This window comes from Macrobrachium nipponense, chromosome 21 (genome assembly GCF_015104395.2).
Source record: "Macrobrachium nipponense isolate FS-2020 chromosome 21, ASM1510439v2, whole genome shotgun sequence".
Lineage (NCBI taxonomy): Eukaryota > Metazoa > Arthropoda > Malacostraca > Decapoda > Palaemonidae > Macrobrachium > Macrobrachium nipponense.
Window position 1 is genome coordinate 22683469 of NC_087212.1, and position 23442 is coordinate 22706910.

A 23442-nucleotide genomic window follows, 5' to 3' on the forward strand; every position below is an offset into this window, starting at 1 on the left:
GCCGCCACCCCAGCGGCGGGTAAGGTAGATCACCTGACCTACCTGTCGCGTGTGCCGCGAGTTTTGAATTCTGTCGTGACGTCAGAGACGTATAGCTAAGTATATATCTGACAGGAAAGTTCATGTACAAAAATAATAATTCTCTCTCTCTCTCTCTTACAGAGATGTATGTTTTTTGTATGATAAATAAATGATTTACTAATTTTCAAATATTAATATTAATGTAAAGAGAAATAAATTCATTAAAGAAAATACTACAATGAATTAGTAAGATTTTAGTTTATAAATTAAAAAAATTATGTAAGAATGAAGGAAATCCCAGTCTTCACGCATCTTTCTTTCGAACTCCAGGTCCAAGCTGAGGTCCAACAGCTGTTAAACATATCAAGTAATGTGACAGGAAGGGAGGGAGTGTTCTCTCTCTCCCTCTCTCTTTACTGAGATGAGAGATTTTTATGGCACACACATGTATAATAAGTTTATTAATATTTTCAAATGATGATGATGATAATAATAATAATAATAATAATAATAATAATAATAATAATAATAATAATAATAATGTAATTACAAAAATCATATGTGAAAGTATTTTATAGAAATACTATGCTAATCTTTCCATTCCTCTCTCTCTCTCTCTCTCTCTCTCTCTCTCTCTCTCTCTCTCTCTCTCTCTCTCTCTCTCTCTCTCTCTCTCTCTCTCTCTTACAGATGTATGTTTTTTGTTTAATAAATAAATGATTTACTAATTTTCAGCTATCAATATTAATGTAAACAGCAATAGTATAAATTCATTAAAGAAAATACTAAAGTGAATTAGCAAGATTTTAGTTTATAAATAAAAAAATGATGTAAGAATGAAAGAAAATCCATTATACCCCGCATCTTGTCTTTGAACCCCAGTTAGCCAAGCCGAGATGGCTGGGGTCCAACAGCTGTCAAATATATCAAGTAATGTGACAGGAGGGGGAGTGTGTTGCCCACACCAGATCATGCAATTTCTCTCTCTCTCTCTCTTTTACTGAGGTGAGAGAATTTCTATGGTACATGTGTATATGTGTATTAATATTTTTGCATAATATGTAATAACATAACTAATTTCAAAATTCATATGTGATAGTATTTTAAAATGTGGAACCTTACCTTTTGAGTGAGGTGATGTCTGTAAGTGGTAACAGAGGAGGAGGACAAACGGCAGAAAACATGAACACTTAACTTTACGAAACACATTAAAAATGGCAGAAAATATTAACACTAAACTTTACGAAACACATTAACAAATAGCAGAAAACATTAACACTTCTTGATTATCTCCATCTTCATCTCCATAGAAAGCATCCTCTTCTTTCTGTGAACTTCAGCAACATTCTTGGGACCCATGGCTAATAAAGTTAAGTAATTAAGTTCACACACAACACGATAAAGTAACTTACAGTACAACAAAAGCGAAATCACTAACATGAATTTATGATAACGAACAAAATCTACGTGAACGAATTTATTCCACGTGTGTGTGATAACACTGCCGAAACGAAATGGTCGAGGAACTCCCTTACGTACTAGATGCATTATGGGACAGATGCTGACCAATAGGAGAGCAGGATTTTACGGCAATAACTAGCATCAGGAACCATTGGGAGAGCAGGAGGATGGTGGTGAGTCTACTGAGTTGGCGGCGCGCGAGTGTTAAAATTGTTCTCGGTGGAGCCGGGTGAATCTTGGATTTTACAGTACACCCTTATGCAACCTGAATCATTTTCGTACACAGAAGCAAAAAAATCTTTGTATTTGCCTTTGCAACCTGGATTTTTCATACGTAGAGACTTTCACATGCAGGGGTATGACTGTATATGTATGCAAATAAGACAATTTCTGCTCCACTCTTAGTGGGGGGTTTACACTATACGCACCTCAATTCTCACCACTAAATGATTGTCCCGAGTCAGTTCCCTCAGTTCACAGTAACAACATTCCTCACTTACATCCTTCTTCTTTGTTCTCATACTCCAATTACTTCTCTTAATGCCTCACAGATTATTTTACCCTGCTAAATAATGATGTATCTTAAGAAACAACACTGCACTGTAACCCTCTATTCTTTGATGAGCTAAAAATATATTTTTGGGCTGTCAGTACACTAATTGGAAAACCACAATGCAGGTATTGATTTAAAATTTGTCACTTAATACAATTTGGTACTAGTACTCTATTTATTATCTGTTATATGTTATTTCTTTTAGTTAAGAAAAGTTTTCAAAATATTTTTGTATCTGATCCATTATCTTGACTTTAACCTAAATTATATATATACAGTCTGCCCTAGTTAAGACGGACTAATAGGAGGGCCAGGGTATCCGTCTTAGCCAATTGTCCAGTTTAACCAGCAACACCTATATATACCTATAAATATACTGTATTTCATTATTTTTAGATTGTATGAATAATAAACCTATGTAGAAACATTTGTAATAAACCTCATAGTAAAAGATGTAAAATGAAGACTAAAACATGATAAAAATGACAGAATTCAGCCGCATATGTAGATGCTTAGGCTGAGACATAAACTCATAACTGGGTAATCAAACATTAAGACCGCAGCAAAAAAATTTTCCGCTTTCATTTTTTTCACTTTATTTATTCATTATACTAGTTTAACTTTATTTATTCATTATACTAGTTTATTGTTATTTATATTAATATGTATACTTTTAAATGAATGTGAGATCATTAAGATAAACAATAATCAAATAGTGGGACAATTAAACCATATGCTCACTAAAACATTTTGTTTTCAACAAAAACATTCCGTAAAACGCAACAATTTACAATTCAACTTGTGAATTTTAACAATATGTAAGACTGTAAAATAATTTCATCATATCGATCTTTGAGAGGACTGTTCTTTATTGTTATTAACTCCATTTGCTCTTTACTAATATGATATTCACATTTACAAGTAGTCCAGTCATTTCTTTCCAACTGTTTTGGCTTGTCACTATCTGTCAGTCCCAGGTGTCTTACTTAATATATTGTATTTTTCATCCTATCCTTTGTCTTTTTTTCTTGCTCCAGTTTGCACCTCCTATTCAAGAACAAATCCCTTAGGCGAGCTGTAGCCGTTTGGAAATGTGATTGTGGATTTATTAAGTGTTTTAAAATAATGATAATCGTTCTTTACCTCTTCATTTTTAGCTCTGGAAATCCCCAACTTCATTTAACCTTTGCAATCCTGAGTATTTATAGGGACACATTCACAAGTTTTTGATGCATAACAGAATTACCTCCTATACCATAGCCACATTTTCAACATAAGAAATTTTTCTGGCTGCGCTCTCTCCTTTGCTTGCTGTCTTGTCACTACAACCTTGGTTTTACTTAAACTGATTTCCTATCCATACACTCTAATGTATGGTTTATTAGCACATGCTGCCTTCAGATACTCCTAATTTCCTTGCCACCTACCTCCAGAAATGCCTCTTTTTCTCCTTTTAGACTTCACATCAATACTTATGAACAAAATACAATATATACCCAGCACCCACAGGAATTTGCTTAATGTCTGACTGACATAGCAATGTCAGTCAGACATGCAATGTATTAAAAGTTCTAAGGACATTGGGAAACTTAGAACATTACTCATTATTTTACATATTTAGATAGTTCGACTCACCTGATCCTTGTATTTAGCTATATGCTGACCAAGCATTTGCTGGGTTGCTGTTATCATACTCTCCAAATTCTGTACTTCTGCGGCATGCTGCTGTCTTGTGACTACAATGTGAAAAATAAAAAACATTCAATCTTCATTTAAACTGAGAGCTAACAAAAAATTATTAAAACAGTCATTCAAGAACACTAAAATTACATTGCAAGGAATAAATATCCTTGGCAAGCAAACATTGTAATTATATATCTTAATAAAATCATTGTAATATATCATGCAATTAGAAATTGAACCACTGCTGAACATAAGAATGTTCTTATAAACACATTTATCTTAAAAAGCCTTACTCATAAGGCAATATTTTTCTCATTTTTTGTGTGACTTTGTTGACATCAAAAGTGATGCTGTGCTTTCCATCTTACAGGTGATCCCCAGAGTTTAGTGAGTTTTATCTTTTTTATCTTTTAGCCTGTGACTGGTGACGTCTTGTCACCATGGTGTTACTCTCTGAGTACAGTGCTCGATTTTTCCATTTCCAAAAATTTTTCTCTCAGGTATTACTTTCATTATGTAGTTCTTGCTTGAGCTTTTGCCAGGCATAATGAGCTGTGTAAAATAACATTTTGGCCTTTGCCTTGACCTTAATAGGATGGTGTGGTTTCTCAAATTAGTGGAGCAGCAGTCTGCTTACTCAGCTTAGTTTGCTATTCCTTACTCCACACAGTTCTTGGTCTTGATCTTTTTGTGATGGTGATTTTATGTTAATTCACCTTACTTGTTGCCTTCAGGGAAGTTCTTTTACACCAATCATATCTCAGCATGCTTGTGTGGGCAAGAATGGTGTCCTGCAGCTTGTATATGTCATCCTTGGATAAGGATATGCAAGGGCTGACAGCAGCAAACCCCTTGATGAAGTGTTGTGTGTGAGAACTGGTTTGTTGATCAGTACTTATAGTCAGTGGCATGCACTTCAGCATTCTGGTCTCTTCTAATGAGACTTCCTAGCCAATGATGCCCAGTCCTTGCAATCAAAAGAGGTCCTATTAAGCTTGATAATGATTCCCACTATTGACCCTCTCTCTGGATGATATCCTTGTCAACCCAAGGAGGAATCTGTTGTTTATCTTGTCTCTGCTCTTTCAGTGTCAGTCTTTCCTTGCATACTTGGCATCCTGCCATTCATTCTGCACTGATGGGGTTTGCTATGGATAACATTTTTGTGGCAAGACAAAATAAATGTCTCCTCTGTGAATACCAGTATGTAGCTCTGGTTGATTAATGAATGATTTATTGCAGCCACATGATCTGCTGGTGGTCTCATAGCCAGTGTCAATGCTTCCTGCCTTAGTATAATCTTATAAGCCTCCTTCCCAAGTAGCTGTGATGTTCCTGTTTCTAAAATTACCCTACAATCTCCCAAAGACTTCAGGGTAAGGAAAAACCTGACACCTATGGAAGAAACTCACAGATGAAACCTTTCTGTAATATGGGGGAGGGGATTATATCAAGGAACAGCAGGCATTAACTATATAAGAAAGAACCTGCAATATCCAAGGTTCCAGCCAATGAACTCACAAGTCCTCCCAAAACTCCTGAGACAATGCCCAAACTAGGATATGGGATGACAGGGCTAAATCTATGTTAGGAACCCCTACCAGGTGACTTGAAAGGGGGATTTGTTATTGTCTCTGAAATGGAAGGGTAATGTAAGACTACAAGGCTTGCAAGCAGTGACGTGATGTGGTGTGGACCTATGGTGCTGACTAGAGGAGTCCTTTGTCATCAAGGCACCTTGGCTTTGAGAGAAGAATGAGCAGATAAGGACTAAAGGATGATGCACTCAAGTTGATATCTGTAACCCTAAACATAGTGGACATATCATCCCCTGCCTCTTGGGTTAGGTCTTCTGGGAAGAGAGATTGAGAGCCATGGGATTGAAGATTCAAAATGAGTGAAACTCTCTAGGGGAAGAGACAGACTAATATACCACAGCTATATCTTTGGTTTAAGGACAATTACCAGCTAACATAGAGCTCAAAGTACTGAGCTTCCACTCTTGCCAATTCTATATGACTAAGTTCTTTTTTGCAGAAATGTCACACTTATCAATTTTGGAAGCTCTCTAATGAGCCAAGGAAGGTCTAAAGGAGGCAGCAGTATCCCTAGCAATGGATTCCAAGTCAAGAGGGGATACGAGCTTGTGTAACATACAGCAGCCACATAAGCTAAATCATCCGCAGTTTCTTCATGAGTCACTCATAACCTCTGCCAGACCCAAGACCCACCATGCAAAAGGTTATATCTTAAAGGATGGAAAGAGGGATTTAACATGGGATTTTTGCCTATGAAGCTCGAAGGTCTTCAAGTGAATATATGAAATCTGGGTCACATGGCTTGATACCGGGTCTCAAAAGATCTTTAATATAAAATCTGGGTCACATGGCTTGATAGGGTCTCAAAAGATCTTTAAGACTGATACCTCATTGCTGTAACACACACACAGCAGCCACATAGGCTAAATCATCTGCAGTTTCCTCAAGTGTTATCTACCAACAAAACAAACCTAGCAATCTTGGTAGTTTATAAAGTTGGTTGTTTAAAAGAACAAGAATAATAGTACAGAGGAATTAGGAGTATATTAAAAGAATGACGGGCTAGGAGTAGTGGAGTAACATCGCCATACCTGTAGAAGGGCAAGCTGGAGACTTGAAAAGCTGTAGATGAGTCGCTCGGAGGCACAGGACAACTGAGCACCTATATAATTCACGGTCAATAGAGCAAGAAGAAAAGAAAGAGGATAGTGTGGGGTGATTGGACTCGGTGGAGGCTCCTTGGGAGAATGGTGATGTGAGAGGTGTTCTCATCTATGAGACCGGATACAACTGCATCTAGGGCATTGATGGACTTAAGAAAGCAATGCTTGGGTGTTCACGAGATGAAGATGCTTTTGATATTGAGGTGAAGTATATCCTTGGCAGCAAACTAATACGCAGATGAGCAGCAGCCTACAACTAGTGGGGCAGAGATACCAACCATAAGCTGTGCAGACCAGAGGAGCTACTGTCAGACACTGCAAGGAAACCCAACAGTGGGCTCAGCAAGGCTAAAACTGACAGGAGGCAGATCAGATGAGCAGATAAAAAAACCAAAGTAGTGTGTGATTATATATATCAGTTTAGTAAGTTATTATATTTTAATTCTATTTTCTTTATTGGTGAAATGTGGTCGACATTCAATGTATGGGAAACGTGTTTGATTTTAGAAAATGTTTTTATGTATTTAAGTTGTGTTATGATGTCATAGGATGTGACATCATAGAAAACATGATGGTGGCGGCATGTGGTGGAAAGGTAAACAAAAACAAAGCACGCAGAAGAGGACATGCGGATCTGGTGTTGGGTATTCAAAGTCTTAGGCTGAAGTAAATTGGGAACAAAGAACATGAACAGATGGGTAGATTGCACGTTTGTGTCATAAAGGGAAGATTATGCTAGGGACATATTCAAACTGGTAGCAGAGCTTGGTTGATTAAAGATGGCCAGATCAGATAGTGAACAAAGGGAGTTGAGATGGAGGAGGGAGCGTCCCAGATTTAGCAGGATACAAGACAAATTCAAAGGATGGAAAAGACAATTTGAAGATTGGCTAGTGGTGTGTGAAGTAAAATATCCGGGGATAGAGATAAGAATAAGTTTAAAAGGGAAAGCCCTATAAGTAGTGGAAGGAATTGATATAGATGAACTTAAGGGTACAGAGGTTCAAAGACAATCCAATCCAAACTAAAAGACACACTAATGGAGAATTACAGTAAAAGGAAAATCTATTTCAAAATAGGAACAGAATCTAGTGAAAAGATGAGACATTTTATTTAAGTTCGAAAAGGCAGAATCAGAGTGTAACAGAGCAATGGTGAAAAGCATACTTGAAGGAGAAGCTAAGGATTTTCATTTATATAGGAAACAAGCAAATCTTACAGAAAATAAAAAAAAAATGGTATTAGCAGCTGGTGGTCAAGGAAAGTTTGAATATAAAACAGTTTCACAAATAATGAAAAGAATATTTGAGGGATTTGGGGATAAAGAGGAGCATGAATGGTGGGGATCAGAAGGCAATGTAAATGCAAATTGGAATGGCATTGGGGTAGGGATTGTCCTCGGAGTTTTCAAAATAAGAAGAAGAGAGAGACAAAACAAGAAGAAAATGGGCAGAAAACAGAAACTTGGCCAGAAGAAGAAGAATTTTATGTAAAAGTTAGTAAAACAGAGGAAGAGTCTTGGGAAGTGGTTGATGCAATTTTAGACACAGGATGTAAATCAACAGTTTGCCAGGAATTGTGACTAGCATGCACTGTCATGGGTTTGAGTTATGAAGGGTTGAGGAGAATGGAAGCTATTAGGACAGTCTAATAAAGTATTTAATCTTGGTGAGTCATCTTTTAAGTCAAAAGGACATGGAAATACCAGTGATATTGAAAAACAGGAAGTTTTAATTGAAGACAGAAATTCTGCAGGGTGATATACCATGGTTAATAGGTAAGAAAGCCATGAGCAAAATGGGTACAACCATAAATTTGAAAGAAAATTGTGCCATAATGGAAGTGTTTGGGGGGAAACGTGTAAGGGAAAAACATTATGGGAGGGGGTACATAGACCTCATGATATGAGACTGGAAAAGGCTTGTACCCCTGATACTATCAAGCAGCATGGTGGACACATCTGAGACTTTACAACTATGATCAAAGTGCAACAGGAAGAAGCAGAGTCCAACAGCTTACCAACAGTCAAAGCAAAAGTGTGACTCCTATACAAAGTGCACACATATAAGAAGAAAGCAGTTTCCCCCTTCATGGTAGGTACTGCAATGAGAGCCTTTACTTAAGGCTGACATAAAAGGACTATAGGACTTACCTTCCTTGCCTACATGAGTACTTCGAGAAATTAGATTAAAATTAATAAAATAGCACAAAATTAATGAAAGACTGAATGGTTAACCACTAATGGAACAGAACAAAATACCAAAAGTACTGTGTTAGTCCACAAAGTCCAGGTAGTTAGTGTTCACACCCATGGAACAGAACAAAATAGCAAAAGTACTGTCTGGTCCACAAAGTCCAGGCAGTGTCTACACCCAAAGATGACACAAAAATAAGTAGTCACTTTACAGCACAACGGAGCTGCTTGGTTCTGTACAATAAGATTCTTTATTAAAATCTCTCATGTCAGGAATCCCAGATGCATTCCACACAGAACAGAATAATATTATTTTTGATTGATGGGTTTGTTTTGTTTGTACGGTTTTTACGTTGCAGGGAACCAGCGGTTATTCAGCAACGGGACCAACGGCTTTACGTGACTTCCAAACCACTTCAAGAGTGAACTTCTATCACCAGAAATACACTTCTCTCACTCCTCAATGGAATGGCAGAGAATCGAACTCGCAACCAGCGAGGTGGGACGCCAACACCATACCAACCACACCACTGAGGGTTAACCCTCTTACGCCGAAGCCCTAAAAATCAAAACCTCTCCTGTATGCCGGCGCCGGTTTGGAGTGAGCGCGGAACCGGAAAAAATAATTTTTTCAAAAAATCACAGCGCGCTTAGTTTTGAAGATTAAGAGTTCATTTTTGGCTCATTTTTTTTTCATTGCCTGAAGTTTAGTATGCAATCATCAGAAATGAAAAATAATATCATTATCATATGTAAATAATGCGATATATGGTAGCGAAAAAAAAAAAAAATTCATAGATAATTGTATTCAAATCACGCTGTGCAAAAAACGGTCAAAGCTAAAGAGTTACTTTTTTTTTCGTTGTATTGTACACTAAATTGCAATCATTTTGATATATAATACATAGTAAAACAATAAAAGCAACACCGGAAAAATATTATCACAAAATGATGTACGAATTCGTAACGAGCGGACGTAACAAAAATTATTTTCAAAAATTCACCGTAATTCTAAATAATGTTCTAGAGACTTCCAATTTGTTTCAAAATTAAGACAAATGATTGAATATTACGATACTGTAAGAGTTTTAGATTAGAATTTGCAGATTTCCGAACCATTTCGGACTGGACGGTTAAATTTGACCGAATGTCGAAATTTTAATATATATATTTTTTCATATGCACATATTTCGAAGATGGAAAAAGCTACAACCTTCAATTATTTTTTATTGTATTCTTTATGAATTTGCGCACATTTTGATATATGAAACTCTATAAAAAGGCTAATATGAAAAGGAGCAAATATTAGGATAATGCCATGTACGTATTTCGGAGACTTGCGGCCGCGAATCGGCGCGCGGAGTGAAGGTAAATATATTTTTCAAAAATTCACCATAAATCACAATATTGTTTTAGAGACTTCAAATTTGTTTCAAAATGAAGAAAAATGACGGAATATTACTAGGCCATAAGAGTTTTAGCTTACAATTGCGTTTTTTAACTATTTCGGTAGAGTCAAATTTGACCGAACGTGGTTTTTTTTCTATTTATCGTGATTTATATGCAAATATTTCGAAAAAAGAGAAAAGCTACAACCTTCAATCATTTTTAGTTGTATTCTACATGAAATTGCGCACATTTTCATATATAAAACTTTATGTAACAGCTAATTTTAAATGGTGCAAAGATTTCGACAATCGCACAAAAAAATTCTGATTTTTTAGGAAGAGTTACCGCGCGAACGTAATTTTTTTTTTTTCATAAATTCACCATAAATCGAAATATTGTGCTAGAGACTTCCAAGTCGTTGCAAAATGAAGGTAAATGATTGAATATAACTAGAATATAAGAGTTTTAGCTTACAATTGCGTTTTTCGACCATTTCGGTAGAGTCAAATTTGACCGAAAGTTGAAATTTTTGCACTTAACGTTATTTATATGAAAATATTTCAAAACTGATAAAAGCTACAACCATGGGTTGTTTTTTGTTGTATTGTGCATGAAATTGCGCACATTTCCATATATAAAACTTTATGTAACGGCAAATTTAAAAGGGTGCAAACATTAGGACAATCGCACGAAAAAATTTATCGGAAGAGTTATCGCACGAAACGTAAGGAAAAAGTTTTTTCATAAATTTCATCCCCCCCTTCTCCTCTATCAAATCAAAATATTGTGCTAGAGACGTCCAATTTGTTGCAAAATGAAGGCAAATGATAGAATATTACTATAATATAAGAATTTTAGCTTACAATTGCGTTTGTTCCGACACGGCATACAAACCTTCGGTCCTTTTACAATAGGAAGGTACTAGCGGCAGCTGGATAGGTCGTAAGCTTTCGAACAAGGGGTTCGGTAGTTAACTGCTTGTCCGACAGGCGCGCGCGCGCGACTGGGAGGTAAACAAATCACTTTTGCTTTCGGCCTGCTGGCGTGTAGACGTGTATCATCGCTCTCTGCCCGCTTCATCGTCGTTGCTTTCGCATGGTTGTGTTTTTCTTTTTCTATTTATCTAGTGAAACTGAATTGTAAGTACAATCATTTCATATTTATTTCCATTGAATTCAATTGTGAATTAAAGGATCTTGGTTTCTCCACGCCCTCCGATTACCCGAGTGCCGGGACTGAAGGGCGTAAGTGCGGGAATTCATTTTCCCAGAAATGATCCTCGTATTGTGTATGCTCGGTGCGAGGGCGGGAGAGCGCTCGCTCCGAGCTTATATTTTGGTTGAAAATGTGTAGATGAAAATCGTTAAGTAAGTGCCTTTTCATTTTTTTTTTTTTCATTTTGACCTGTATGCTCGTTTGCCGAGCGAATGCGCTCGGCACGAAAACTTATTCTGTATGGAAGTGGAATCACAAGTACAGTATTCTTTTTCATTTTCATATATTTATTTTGATTGTAGGCAAATACTCATTTTGGATCAGTTTCCGCTCTTACCCGGAAATTGATCCTTTCCCCTTTTTATTTGAATGAAGTGAAATCGCAAGTGCAGTTCTTTTTCATTTTCATATTTTATTGAGATTGCATTATTACTTGGATCAATGTTTCCGCTATTTCCCGGGAATTGATCCTTCCCCTTTTTATTTTGTATGAAGTGAAATCGCAAGCGCAGTATTCTTTTTCATTTTTCATATATATATTTTGATTGCATCAATTCATTATGGATCAAGGTTTCCGTTCATAATCGGGAATGGATCCTTTTACCCTTGCGCTCGGTACCGAGGGCGCAAATGCGCTCGCTCCGAGCCTTATTCATGGTGAAGTGAATCGTAATGCAAGATTCTTTTTCATGTTATTCCTTTTATTATTGATTGCATCAATATTTATTTTGGTTCAAGTTCCGCTCAGTCAGGGAATTGATCCTTATGCCCGTGCATTCGGTGCCGAGGGCACGATTGCTCTCGGGCTCTTTTTATTATTGTTGGGTACATGGGTGCTGTGCGGGGGTGGGGAACGAGAATCCCTCCCCCCCCCCGCTAAGCTCCCACAGATGGCCCTTCCCCTTCGGGGGGGAGGTTATCTGGGTTCTCCTCCTCGCCCGATCCGTCGAGCGCGGGGGAGGGCGCTCTGGTGGCCCGATGTACAATTGTATTCGGGGTCTTCCGCTCGTTCGGTGTGGGGCTCACCCCCCCGCGCGAGGGGACTTCCCCCCCACTAATCACTACTACTGTTATTTCCGCAGGTGCTATTGCCACGAGGGTGGACCTTGGTGAGGTATGGGCGTCCGTCGATTTGCAGGGCGTGCCTAGTGTTCAGGGGCGGCGGTTCTATGTCTGGGCCTGCTGCGGTCACCCATGGAGTGGTGACCACGACAACGATATCGACTCCAGGTGACGTCCCTCCTCACCTGGTGTACTCGCCTCACGTGGTAACAGTCTTGCCTACAGCCGCTGTGAAGTGCCGTTCGCTGTACCGAGAGGGGGGCGTGCCGCCGCCGCTCGTGTTGCCGCGCTGCCGCGAACCACACTTCCGCTGCCCTAGAGCTCGCCCTGGACCTGCCGCCGGTACCAAGGATGTTTGCTGGCTTTGCTTCACCTCCTGTGTTTTCCGGTGCTTGCCTGCAGTACCTTCCGATTCCTGTGCTGACCGAGGTCCATGCCCGTTGCTGGCCTGCTGCTTCACCTCCTGTGTTTCCGGTGCTGCCTGCAGTACCTGCCGATTCTGTGCTGACTGTCCATGCAGTTGCTGCGCTGGCTGTCCCTGCCGATGCTGTGCTGGCTGTGCCTGCTGTTTCCTGAGATGCCCATACCTGCTGACGTCGTCCCTGTTCGTGGTGGTACTACCCAGACTTTGGTCTGTCTGTACAGGTGCGTCCGGGCCCTGTGGCTTCGGCTACAGCAGCCCCGGCTCCCGCCCTGGATAGCAGATCTTACGTCTGTCCTGAGGAAGCTGACGACAGAAGAGGAGGAAGGTGTCGTCGTCGTCGTCTTCATCTTCTTCATCGTCGTCGGCTGCCGCCTCTTCCCCTTCGACTTCTAAGGCTTCACAGCCGAGGAAGAAGAAGGTTGCCTCCTCCCTCCTAAGAAGTCTCCCTCGGAGCTTCTCGGGACCCCGTCTCACCTCGGTGGGACGGGAGGGTTCCTTCCGCTGGTCCTCCTGCTCCTTCGGGAGCGGGGCCCGTCTCCTTCTTCCGCAAGGAAGAAGACTACGGGGACCCAGAGGGGTACCGGCTAACACCGTACTTTCCTCGACCTGGTGTCATGGTTTCTGCCACTGCATCAGGGTCCGTCTCGGCCTCTCATTCGCGGGAGGTACCGAGTGTACGGTCGCCACCAGCGACCGTGCAGCCAGGAACCAGACCTCTGAGTCCGCTCAGCGTCAGGTTCACGGCACGGGGCGAAAGACTGGTGACAGCCGCTCACGCGACTCTCACCAGACCTAGCTCTCGCTCTCTCCGCGGCGACCAGCTGGCTACCCGGGGACGTGACGGTCCACGACCGGCCACGGGCTGAGGCTGGGAAGAGGTCCTCCCGTTCGCCGGTGCCAGCCACGGCTGGAACCAGCGACGTGACGTGCCGTGAGGACAAGCACCGGTCTCACTGTGACAGTGGAGCCTGCAGGTCGCCTGACCGTCGCTCTCACAGAGAGCGATCGGATACGGCAACCAGCACCAGCTCGTCTGACACTCGAGATCGGGGCCGTTGTGCTCAGTCCAGCCGTTCTCCACAGCGAGACGGTTCGACCAGCCTGCAGCTTGATCGCCACCGCGGGTTGACGGATCGCCTGCAGCCCTCCCACCAAGCCTGCTGGTTCTGCCAGCGAGCGAGGAGGGTAGCGTCAGGTCTGGCCTCTCCCGTACCTTCAACCTCCTCGGGTTACACCGGAAGGAGCGAGGTATTGAGGAGTGATCGTGAGGGGTGCGCCCCTCATGATCCCACCACGACGCCCTAACGTTGCCAGGCACGGTTTCTTGGAGGACCGGCCAGGACGTATGCGCAAGTGGATGGAGAAAACCGAGAGGGCTGTCGCTGTTCCCCCTTCTTAGGAGGAAGGTTCTCGGAATATGCTCTTGTTCGAAGGGCTTAACGGTCCTACTCTGCAAGATGCTGTGACTTCCGAGATCCAGAGGAACTTTGCCGAGGTTATGGCGCTGATTCGTCAGCACAACGACCTCGGGGAAGGATCGCCGCTCCCACCACAGCAGAGCCACGTCTCGCTCGAGTCGTTTTTGGGGCCCGAGAGGGAACCCAAATCGACGGTGGGTCTGCCGCGATCGGAGCTTGCCGACTGTGTTGAACCAGGTAGTCTCTCGTCTCCGGACAAGAAGGCTCTCTCAGTTCTGGCCGGTCGAACAAGCTACTTCACCTCCTCTACTGCGACAGAGGCGTTTCTACGTGTCTTCGGACACCGTATTTGAATACCCCTTCGGTCCTCCTGAGAGGTTTCGACCTCGACGAGGACTGGAATGAGTCGAGGACGGTATCGGCTCTCTCCTGTCAGGTGTCGATCAGCCCCACCCAGAACGACGTTCACAGTGGCGGCAGACCCTTACCTACAGTATTGAGTTCGTAACCCTCCTCGGGAAAACGTTTTCTCCTGACGATACGTTTTCCCAGGCTCTGAGAGGCCATCGCCGTAAGGCGATGGCTGCTCCTTTTCTTCTCCAACTGCTAGTTCCGCTGGGTAAGGCGAGCCAGTATCCAATTCCTCCCCCATTCCCTCTCTCCTTACGGCTACGAGGGAAAAGGGGAGGATCCTACAGAGATTTCTCTGTAAGATCCCACGTTAGGGGCTTGCGCTACCGGGGGGACCTTCGGGTCCTACCTGACGTAAGCGGTCCGTTGAGGAGGGATCCTGCCCCTTTCTCGATTTCTACGGGAATCGAGAGGTCCACCAGCCGATATCGTTTGACGAATTCGGTGGGGGGTTTCGCAGAGTGCTTAGAATTCTACGGAATTTCTAGCGCACTCAGAGTGTTCGAGTTTTTTACGATCTCCAAACACTTAGGCGAGACCACGGTCCAAAGTGAGCGAGAAGCCCCCGATAATTGTTACACGAGTAATCGGGAACCTCGCTTATGCTCGAATTCCTGTGAATTTCTAGCATTTGGAAGAAGACTGCTGCTGAAAGAAGAGTATCTCACGTAGGCGATTAACCTGGAATAGAGAAGAACGGACGAGAACTTCCAGTTTGGCTTGAACTATCGTCTTCGGTATTCGTTTCACCATGAAGCTGTCCTTTGGGAAAGACTTCTCCTTCACTCTCTTGACTGAGAACGAAGGCGGTCGATCTCCAATCCTTATTCTCATTCCTCGAGAGGAAAGAATTTAGGATGGAGGTCGTGTACAGAACCTACAAATATACTACGTATATTACCCTCGCGACATGATTCTTTTAACAGTTGAATTGTCCGGGGGGTAGGCGCATACCGTAGTTAACTCTACGGTTTGTGACCGAGACGAATTGTATCTTAATTGAACTGCAACTCGGGGTTGCCTGCAACCTCCCAGCAGTTATCAGTTTCGATTTTAGATACTTGGTATTGTCCATGACAAACACCAAATCAGCTTTTGTATTTACCGAAATCCGTTTTCGTTTAAATATAATTGCTCGAGCGTATTCTTTATGCTCAATGGTTCTAGCCGAACACATTCCTTCGTGGAATAATGGATTACCTGGCAACTCAGGATGACGAGTCACCGAGAGCTACTGCGTATTGAACTGCCTGATAGCAGCTCAGTATCAGCTAGGTCTCGGAGATGCAACGGTCGGTTACGTCTCATCTCTCCCCTGGTTTGATTGACTACCGAACCGTATCTCTGCCCAACAATCATGGACTTAGGTCTCTGATTAACGGGGATTCTCGCAATAATGAAGGACCATCTACTGCTGTGACGCTCGATTTCATCGCCTTCGACATTGCGAGAATTTTCAACAGAGATATCTCTTGGACTCTTTCATCTTTCTGTGTACCGCACGGTAACAGAAGTCTGTACTAGTCTCCCGCTGCATCGCACCCGCGATAATGCGAATGATTTTTGCAGACATCTGAGTTTGTCTTCAAAATATCTCGTATTCGTAGGTGTGCAATTATTCATTGCTCGCCCCTCGAATTAACAGATGTGTCAGAAGACATCGCCTACTCTCCGACCTGACAGCTCTACTTCCAAATGTTCAGCCCATGAGAAGCAGTTCTTCAGGCAGTATTCCCTGTCTCTTCATTACTGAAAAGCGCTCCGCTTTTATTGCAACTACGATCCTCACCGGACAGCAATGAATAGAGGTTAGCGTTCTCAGTCTTTGTAGCACAGGTTTTCAGAATCTTGGAGAACCTTCTCTCGAGGTTCAGCTGTGAAGACGTAGGTTGCTTTTTTCTGTACACCTTCGTCTTCAACGACACATAGTGTTGTTTCTCCTTAGCTGAGAATCAACTATACTATGAGATATCTTGCCATGAGGGACCTCGGTCTCTAGAAGGCAATTGACTTTCGCCTGTTGGGCACATGCCTTAAGAGAATCATCACCTCGCCTTCTGGCATCGGTGACGAACAAATTATTTGTTTAGTCTCTTGGCATAACCCTTTTAAGGCGAAGGTCACGTGACTTGCTCGGATGCTTGGACAACTTGCCTCCTCCTTCCAACGCAGTCAGTCGTCAGCTGTCAGAGCTCCCGAGTCAGTTACGAACTACGCTGTTGACTTAGTTCTGTTGTTACAAAGCAATCATTACTTCGTTTTAATAGCTTGTCACAGTACCCATACCATCGACACCCACCATTGAGTGTCGGTGTCCTATCCACTACCGAGAAGAACTTCACTGCATGGGGATAGGAGAATGTGAGACACTTCGCTGCAGACGGATAGACCAGTATGGGTACAGGACATCACCGAAGTCGAGAAGAGGGATAGGTCATATGACCATTCCCTTCTTTTCCTCTGAGGTAATTGCATGACTTTTCCTGCGAAGTCAAGCATCCAGGATGGGGATTCGTGACGCTCGATTTCGTACCGACTTCGTAGCGAAGACTCAGAACCCTTCGGTTCCTGACGATCGGTTAGAGTCCTTCACAACCCCTCCCTAATGGACTTCACCGCCTTCGATGCGAAGGAGATGCTGCTTTGTCCTGTGAAAGCGCGACCGCACTTTCTGAAGAAACTCGACATCCCAGGCTGAGTGTTGAAGACTCTTCGTCAGCACCAAGATGACCTAGAAGTACACTCCCTCGAGTTACACAAGAACTTCTCCATGGCGCAGGTACTGAAGGCAGGGGTCTGGTACAACCAGACCACTGGCACCTCCTTCTACCTTTTTGGATATTATGCCCACAGGTCCTTGGATCGTTTTCCTTGGGACCCTTGTGTGGCTGCTCAACACGTTGTGTAGCTAACCCACCCAGACCCTAGCAGGCTGAACAGCATCGAGTCCTGGTGTGACTGTAAGAATAGATAAGTGAATGAGAGAGTGACTGGCTTCTCTTCCTATCTTTTTCTCCCCCTCTACCTGTGGGTAGAGGGATACAGTCATCACCTTGCTGGATAAGGACGAGATGCCGGTGAGCTACTCGACAGAGCCCCCATCCTATCCTTTCACTAGGGATGGGAGCGAATATCCACCACTTCCTCCTACAAGGGGGGGGAAGTGGATGCCAACAAGAGACAAACCATAACTTTATGTTGCCTCTTGCAAATAGGAACTTGTTCTTGTTTGCTGGTACGAAGAGATACGCTTGCCTCTCTCTTAGTACTTGGTCCAGAGGTCTGACCATTGATCCTGCGGTGCACACCCCGATCAATCGGACAGAGGCTTGGATCCCTCCCTTGCTCTTACGACCAGGGAGGCATTCCAAGGTTGGGCGAACACCAGTCTGTTCACAAAAGACTCAGAATTCCTCCCACCAAGAACGTGAGTCTTCCTATTGTAAAAGGACCGAAGGTTTGTATGCCGTGTCGGAACAAATGACAAATTGTCCAAAATTGCATTTTTCAACTGATACAAACCTGAAAAGGGGATGCCTTTACACATAGTATTCCCACCTCATGCCACCCCTCACTCTGCAGTTTTTTGCTTGGCCACCAAAAGCAAAAGTGATTTGTTTACCTCCCAGTCGCGCGCGCGCGCCTGTCGGACAAGCAGTTAACTACCGAACCCCTTGTTCGAAAGCTTACGACCTATCCAGCTGCCGCTAGTACCTTCCTTGTAAAAGGACCTCAGGTTTGTATAGTTAGGAAAAATGCAATTTTGGACAAATTGTCATTTCTCGACTATTTCTGTAGAGTCAAAGTTGACCGAAGGTTGAAATTTTTGACTTATCGTTATTTATATGAAAATATTTCAAAATTGATAAAAGCTACAATCATGAGTATTTTTTAGTTGTATTGTGCATGAAATTGCGCACATTTTCATATATAATACTTCATGTAAAGGATAATTTAAAATGGTGCAATAATTTTGTCAAAGTGACGAAATAATTTCCGAGATGTGTCACTGATACTTTTTAGTGCGATAAGAAAGAAATTCGTGCTTGCGCGCCTGCGTAGCGATTGTAAACAAAACAACGCCTTGATCCGTGAACTCCCAGCATCCCCCAAGGCGCGTGATACAAAAAGTTTCGCTGGTAGGCCTATAAGTATTTTTCCGCTAATTTTTAAAAAACTTTTTTGAGTCCGACGTATGATACGTCCAATACGTTTTTCAAAATCCGGGCATCGGGAGACATTTTGACTCGACGTTTAATATGTCCAATCGGCGTAAGAGGGTTAATAACAAATTGAATGCCAATATAAATTCTTGATAAATTGAAACATCTTCTCTTATTAAACCTTTTGTTTTTTGTCATTAAGGTTGGTACATAAGTGTGTACAGATAGAAATGATTTTCATCAAAATTAAAATTCTGGAGGTTATGTCATGTTACAATTTTGTAAAAATTAAAATAAGCATAATTTTGGTGGGCGAAGGATCACGAGTGTGTTGCAAATACACGGTATAATTGTAAATAACTTCATCACCTTTCACAACTCACTTGACTGCCTCTCTCTCAGCTTAGAAAAATATTTCAAGTGCAGTGTGGTTGGTTTTTCTGTCTTAAACAGAGAGAATACACCTTAACCCTCTTACGCCGAAGCCCTAAAAACCTTAATATCTCCCGTATGCCGAGGCGGGTTTGGAATGAGCGCGGAAGTGGAAAAAATATTTTTTTAAAAAATTCACAGCGCGCTTAGTTTTCAAGATTAAGAGTTCATTTCTGGCTCCTTTTTTTGACATTGCCTGAAGTTTAGTATGCAACCATCAGAAATGAAAAAAAATATCATTATCATATATAAATAATGCGATATATGGTAGCGACAAGAAAAAAATTCATACATAATTGTATTCAAATCAAGCTGTGCGAAAAACGGTTAAAGCTAACGAGTTACTTTTTTATTGTTGTATTGTACACTAAATTGCAATCATTTTGATATATAACACATTGTAAAACGATGAAAGCAACACAGAACAAATATTATCACAAAATTATGCATAAATTCGTAACGCTCGGACGTAAAAAAATGTTTTTTTCAAAAATTCACCATAAATCTAAATATTGTTCTAGTGACTTCCAATTTGTTTCAAAATGAAGAAAAATGATTGAATATTACGATACTGTAAGAGTTTTAGCTTATAATTGCAGTTTTCGACCATTTCGGACGAGTTAAAGTTGACCGAATGTCAAATTTGTTCATGAAACTTACCTGTCAGATATATATATATAGCTGTATTCTCTGAAGTCCGACAGAATTTCTAAAAACTTACGACACACATAGTGGGAGTAGGGTGGTTCGTTAAAACCCATTCCGATTCTCCATCCCTTATTCCCGCCGCTGGGAGGCGGGTATCAGGAACCATTCCCATTTTCTATCAGATTTCTTCTGTCGCCGGTGTTGTAAACACCTGTTTACAGCACTTCCGCCTCAGGATTTTGGAAAACTGTTATTGCTTGAGTATCCTCTTGACTTTTTGGTTTTTTGATATTGGATTGATAGCTAGGCACACGTTGACTGTGGATTGTTTGGATTTTGGCTTGGTTTTTTCCTTGAATAAGATGTCTGGGTCTAGTTCGGCTAGCGCCAGGGTGTGTATGAAGGATGAATGTAAGGTGAGGCTACCAAAGGCTTTGGTTGATCCTCACACAGTATGTATGGGTTGTAGGGGACAAGTGTGTAAGTATGATTTTCGCTGCACTGAATGCAAAAGTTTAACTGATTTGCAATGGAAGACGTATGAATCCTACGTTAAGAAATTAGAGCGTGACAGGATCAGGAGGTCTTCCTCCAGGAGTAAGTCTGGTAGCAGACAGGGTATTAATGTATCCCCTTCTAACCCTCCTGTAGAGTTTGTAACTCCTAACCCCGTAGTGTTGCCTTTGGGCCCTCAAGTGGTGTCTGCGGAGGGTAATGCCCTTTCTCTTATTCTGGATTCGTTGAAGACGCTAGAATCCAAAGTGCTTGCCCTAGAAAATAGGCAAAGTGTTAAGTGCAGTGTAGTGCCCCTGGTGAAGTGGAGGGGGCGTCAGATCGGCCCTATAGCGCCTCTAGGCTGGGACCTCTGCCGGACTCCCAGGACTCAGGGAGAGGGCATGTCGAAGGCCGAAGGAGGGTTACGGGGATCCCCCACCGATCTGACGTCCCTTCAGCAGTTCCTGTAGACGCTTCCCAGGCTGCTAAGGAGCGTGCTCGTGCACGCCTCCTTAAGGATTGTTTTTCGTCTTCCGACGCATCCTCCCCGCGCAAGGGGTGGGAATCTCGTCCGGATTCGCGGCCTCTGAAGAGGACCTTCCAAGATCAAGACGCTTCACGTCATGCTCTGTCTGATTGGCGGTCTTCTCCGGAAAGCGTAGCTTTTCCGCCTCAGAAGAAGACTAGGACGTCATCCGACAATGACGCCTTCGAGCGCCCCAGTCGCTCTAGATCCAGGGCTTTTCCTGTGAGAAGGAAGAAGGCGTCCCCTCGCCCCTCGCCTTCTCACAGGCACAGCTCTTCTCCTCGTAAGGAGACTTCGCAGACTGAGATCATCCTCGCTATGCAGCGTCAACTGGATGCGTTGCTTAAGCAGAAGGAGACGGTTCCTCGTCGCAGGAAGGACGACAGACTGCCGATTAAAAGGACCAGACAGTCTCCCTAGCCTTCTCCTCGTTCTTCCCCGTCTCCTGGTTTTTTGCCCTCTAGACTTCGTTCTTCTCCCCAGTGCTCGTCTAGAGGTGGCGGTAGACGTCATCTGACTCTTGCACCCTTGGAGAGAGAGAGGTCTCATCGAATCACGCTCCCCCTCTCTTCACCGGCGAGAGGCATCGGGCATTCTGATCTCGACGCTTTTGCTGATGACGAAGTTGTACCTGTTGTACGGACTTCAGTACGTGCTGATCCTCGTAGTAAGGAACGGGCGTCTTCCTTTTCTGCTCCTCTTCGACCTGCTCGTTTCGACGCCCAACGTGACGCTTGTCAGGATGCAGGACCTGACTCTTCGCGGGACGCTCGAAGGGACGCTTCGCGGGACGTTCGGAGGGACGCTTCGCTGGACGCTCGTATGGACGTTTCGCTGGACGCTAGGATGGACGCTCCGCTGGATGCTTCTAGGGACGCTCGTAAGATCGCTTTGGGCGCGAACGTGGAAGTTCGCTCTCACTCGGACGCTTTTCCCGAGACTATTGTTGACGCTTCACGGCATCGTGCAACATCACGTTCTCCACAAGCTTTGGTATCTGATCCTGCTACTGTGAAAGATTCTGTTTCGGGTGCGCTCCCCACTTCTTCTCGACATCGTTCGGATATGAGACTCGGGGCTAAAGGACTTTTGCCTCTTCCTTCGGCGATACACTCTGGTAAGGAAGAAGGGGAGTTAAGCTGTTCTTCTGAGGATGTTGACGGAGAACAGCCTTCGACGTCTGCTTCATCGGACTACCAAGTCTTGGCTCGGCTTCTCCCTGATTCGTTCGGGGATACCTTCCTTCCTTCTGCTCCTCCTTCACCTCCCTCGCAGTTTTCATCGTCGAAAGCAAGCAAGACGCCTGGTTTCATTAAAATGAAGACTTCGCTATCGACCAAGAGAGCTTTCCATAAGGTCAACGCCTGGATGGAATCAAGGTAAGCACAAGGAAAGACCACCTTCGCCCTGCCTCCGTCTAGACTTAGCGGCAAGGTAGGGATGTGGTACGAAACTGAAGAGTTGGGACTGAAGGTTCCTACTTCGGCGCAAGGAGATTTCGCCAGCGTTGTGGATGCTTCTAGGAGATCTCTCCTAGCTTCAGCTAAAGTTTCATGGACGACTTCAGAACTGGACCATCATTTGAAGGGCCTTTTCCGGTCCTTGGAAGTCTTCAACTTCTTAGACTGGTGTTTGGGAGTGCTCGACAACCAGTCTCGTAAGCCAGATTCGATTAGCCTCGGGGAGCTGTCCAGTGTATTGTCATGCATGGACAAGGCCGTCAGGGATGGCTCGGAGGAGTTAGCCTCTCATTTTTCCGCAGGCTTTTTGAAGAAGAGATCGCTTTATTGCAACTTTGCAGTTAAATCTGTCTCTCCCTCACAGAGGGCAGAGCTTTTGTTTACGCCTTTTTTGAGCCATCTCTTCCCCCAGGCTATGGTGAAGGATCTGGCGGTAAGCCTTCAAGAAAAAGCCACACAAGATCTTTTGGCTCAGTCGTCGCGGCGTCCTACTGGCCCTTCCACGTCTTCAGGAAGCCAGTCTCTTAGGAAGCAGAAGCCCTTTCGTGGAGGAACTTCAGCTAGATCTTCACCCTGAGGAAGAAGTCTTCCTAGAGGTAGAGCCCCGGCTAAGTCTAGGGGTAAGAAATGAGAGATCCGTCCTTCAGTCGCCGGTAGGAGCCAGGCTGCAGTTGTTCGTAGAAGCCTGGAGAGAGAGAGAGGCGGACACCTGGTCTCTCAACATCATAGAGAAGGGGTACAAAATCCCTTTCGTAAAGCTGCCCCCGCTGAGTTCAACTCCCAGGGACTTGTCCCCGTCGTATCGTCGAGAGAAACGGAAGATACTTTTCGATCTGCTCGAGCAGATGCTCGAGAAGGGAGCAGTGGAACAGGTCTTAGACCTGGCATCGCCAGGATTTTACAACAGATTGTTTCTAGTTCCAAAACAGTCGGGAGGGTGGCGGCCGGTCTTGGATGTAAGTCGTCTGAACCTCTTTATAGAGAAGCAGAGGTTCAAGATGGAGACACCTCAGTCAGTTCTGGGGGCCTTAAGACCTGGAGATTGGATGGTATCACTCGACCTTCAGGACGCTTACTTTCACGTCCCGATACATCCCCAATCAATGAAGTACCTTCGCTTCGTCCTGAAAGGAAAGGTATTTCAGTTCAGGGCTCTTTGTTTCGGACTGAGTACAGCCCCATTTGT

At 43.3% G+C, this 23442-nt stretch overlaps 1 protein-coding gene across 10 annotated transcripts in view; it reads right to left on the reverse strand.

Annotated features, from left to right (window-relative positions):
• Positions 1-23442, reverse strand: part of LOC135197838 (ninein-like protein) — a 255706-nt gene that overhangs the window by 24532 nt on the left and 207732 nt on the right. For all 10 annotated transcript variants that reach the window (XM_064225001.1, XM_064225005.1, XM_064225003.1 and 7 more), the window contains one exon: positions 3671-3771. In XM_064225001.1, the coding sequence (XP_064081071.1) occupies positions 3671-3771 (101 nt within the window). The remainder of the gene's footprint in view (positions 1-3670; positions 3772-23442) is intronic.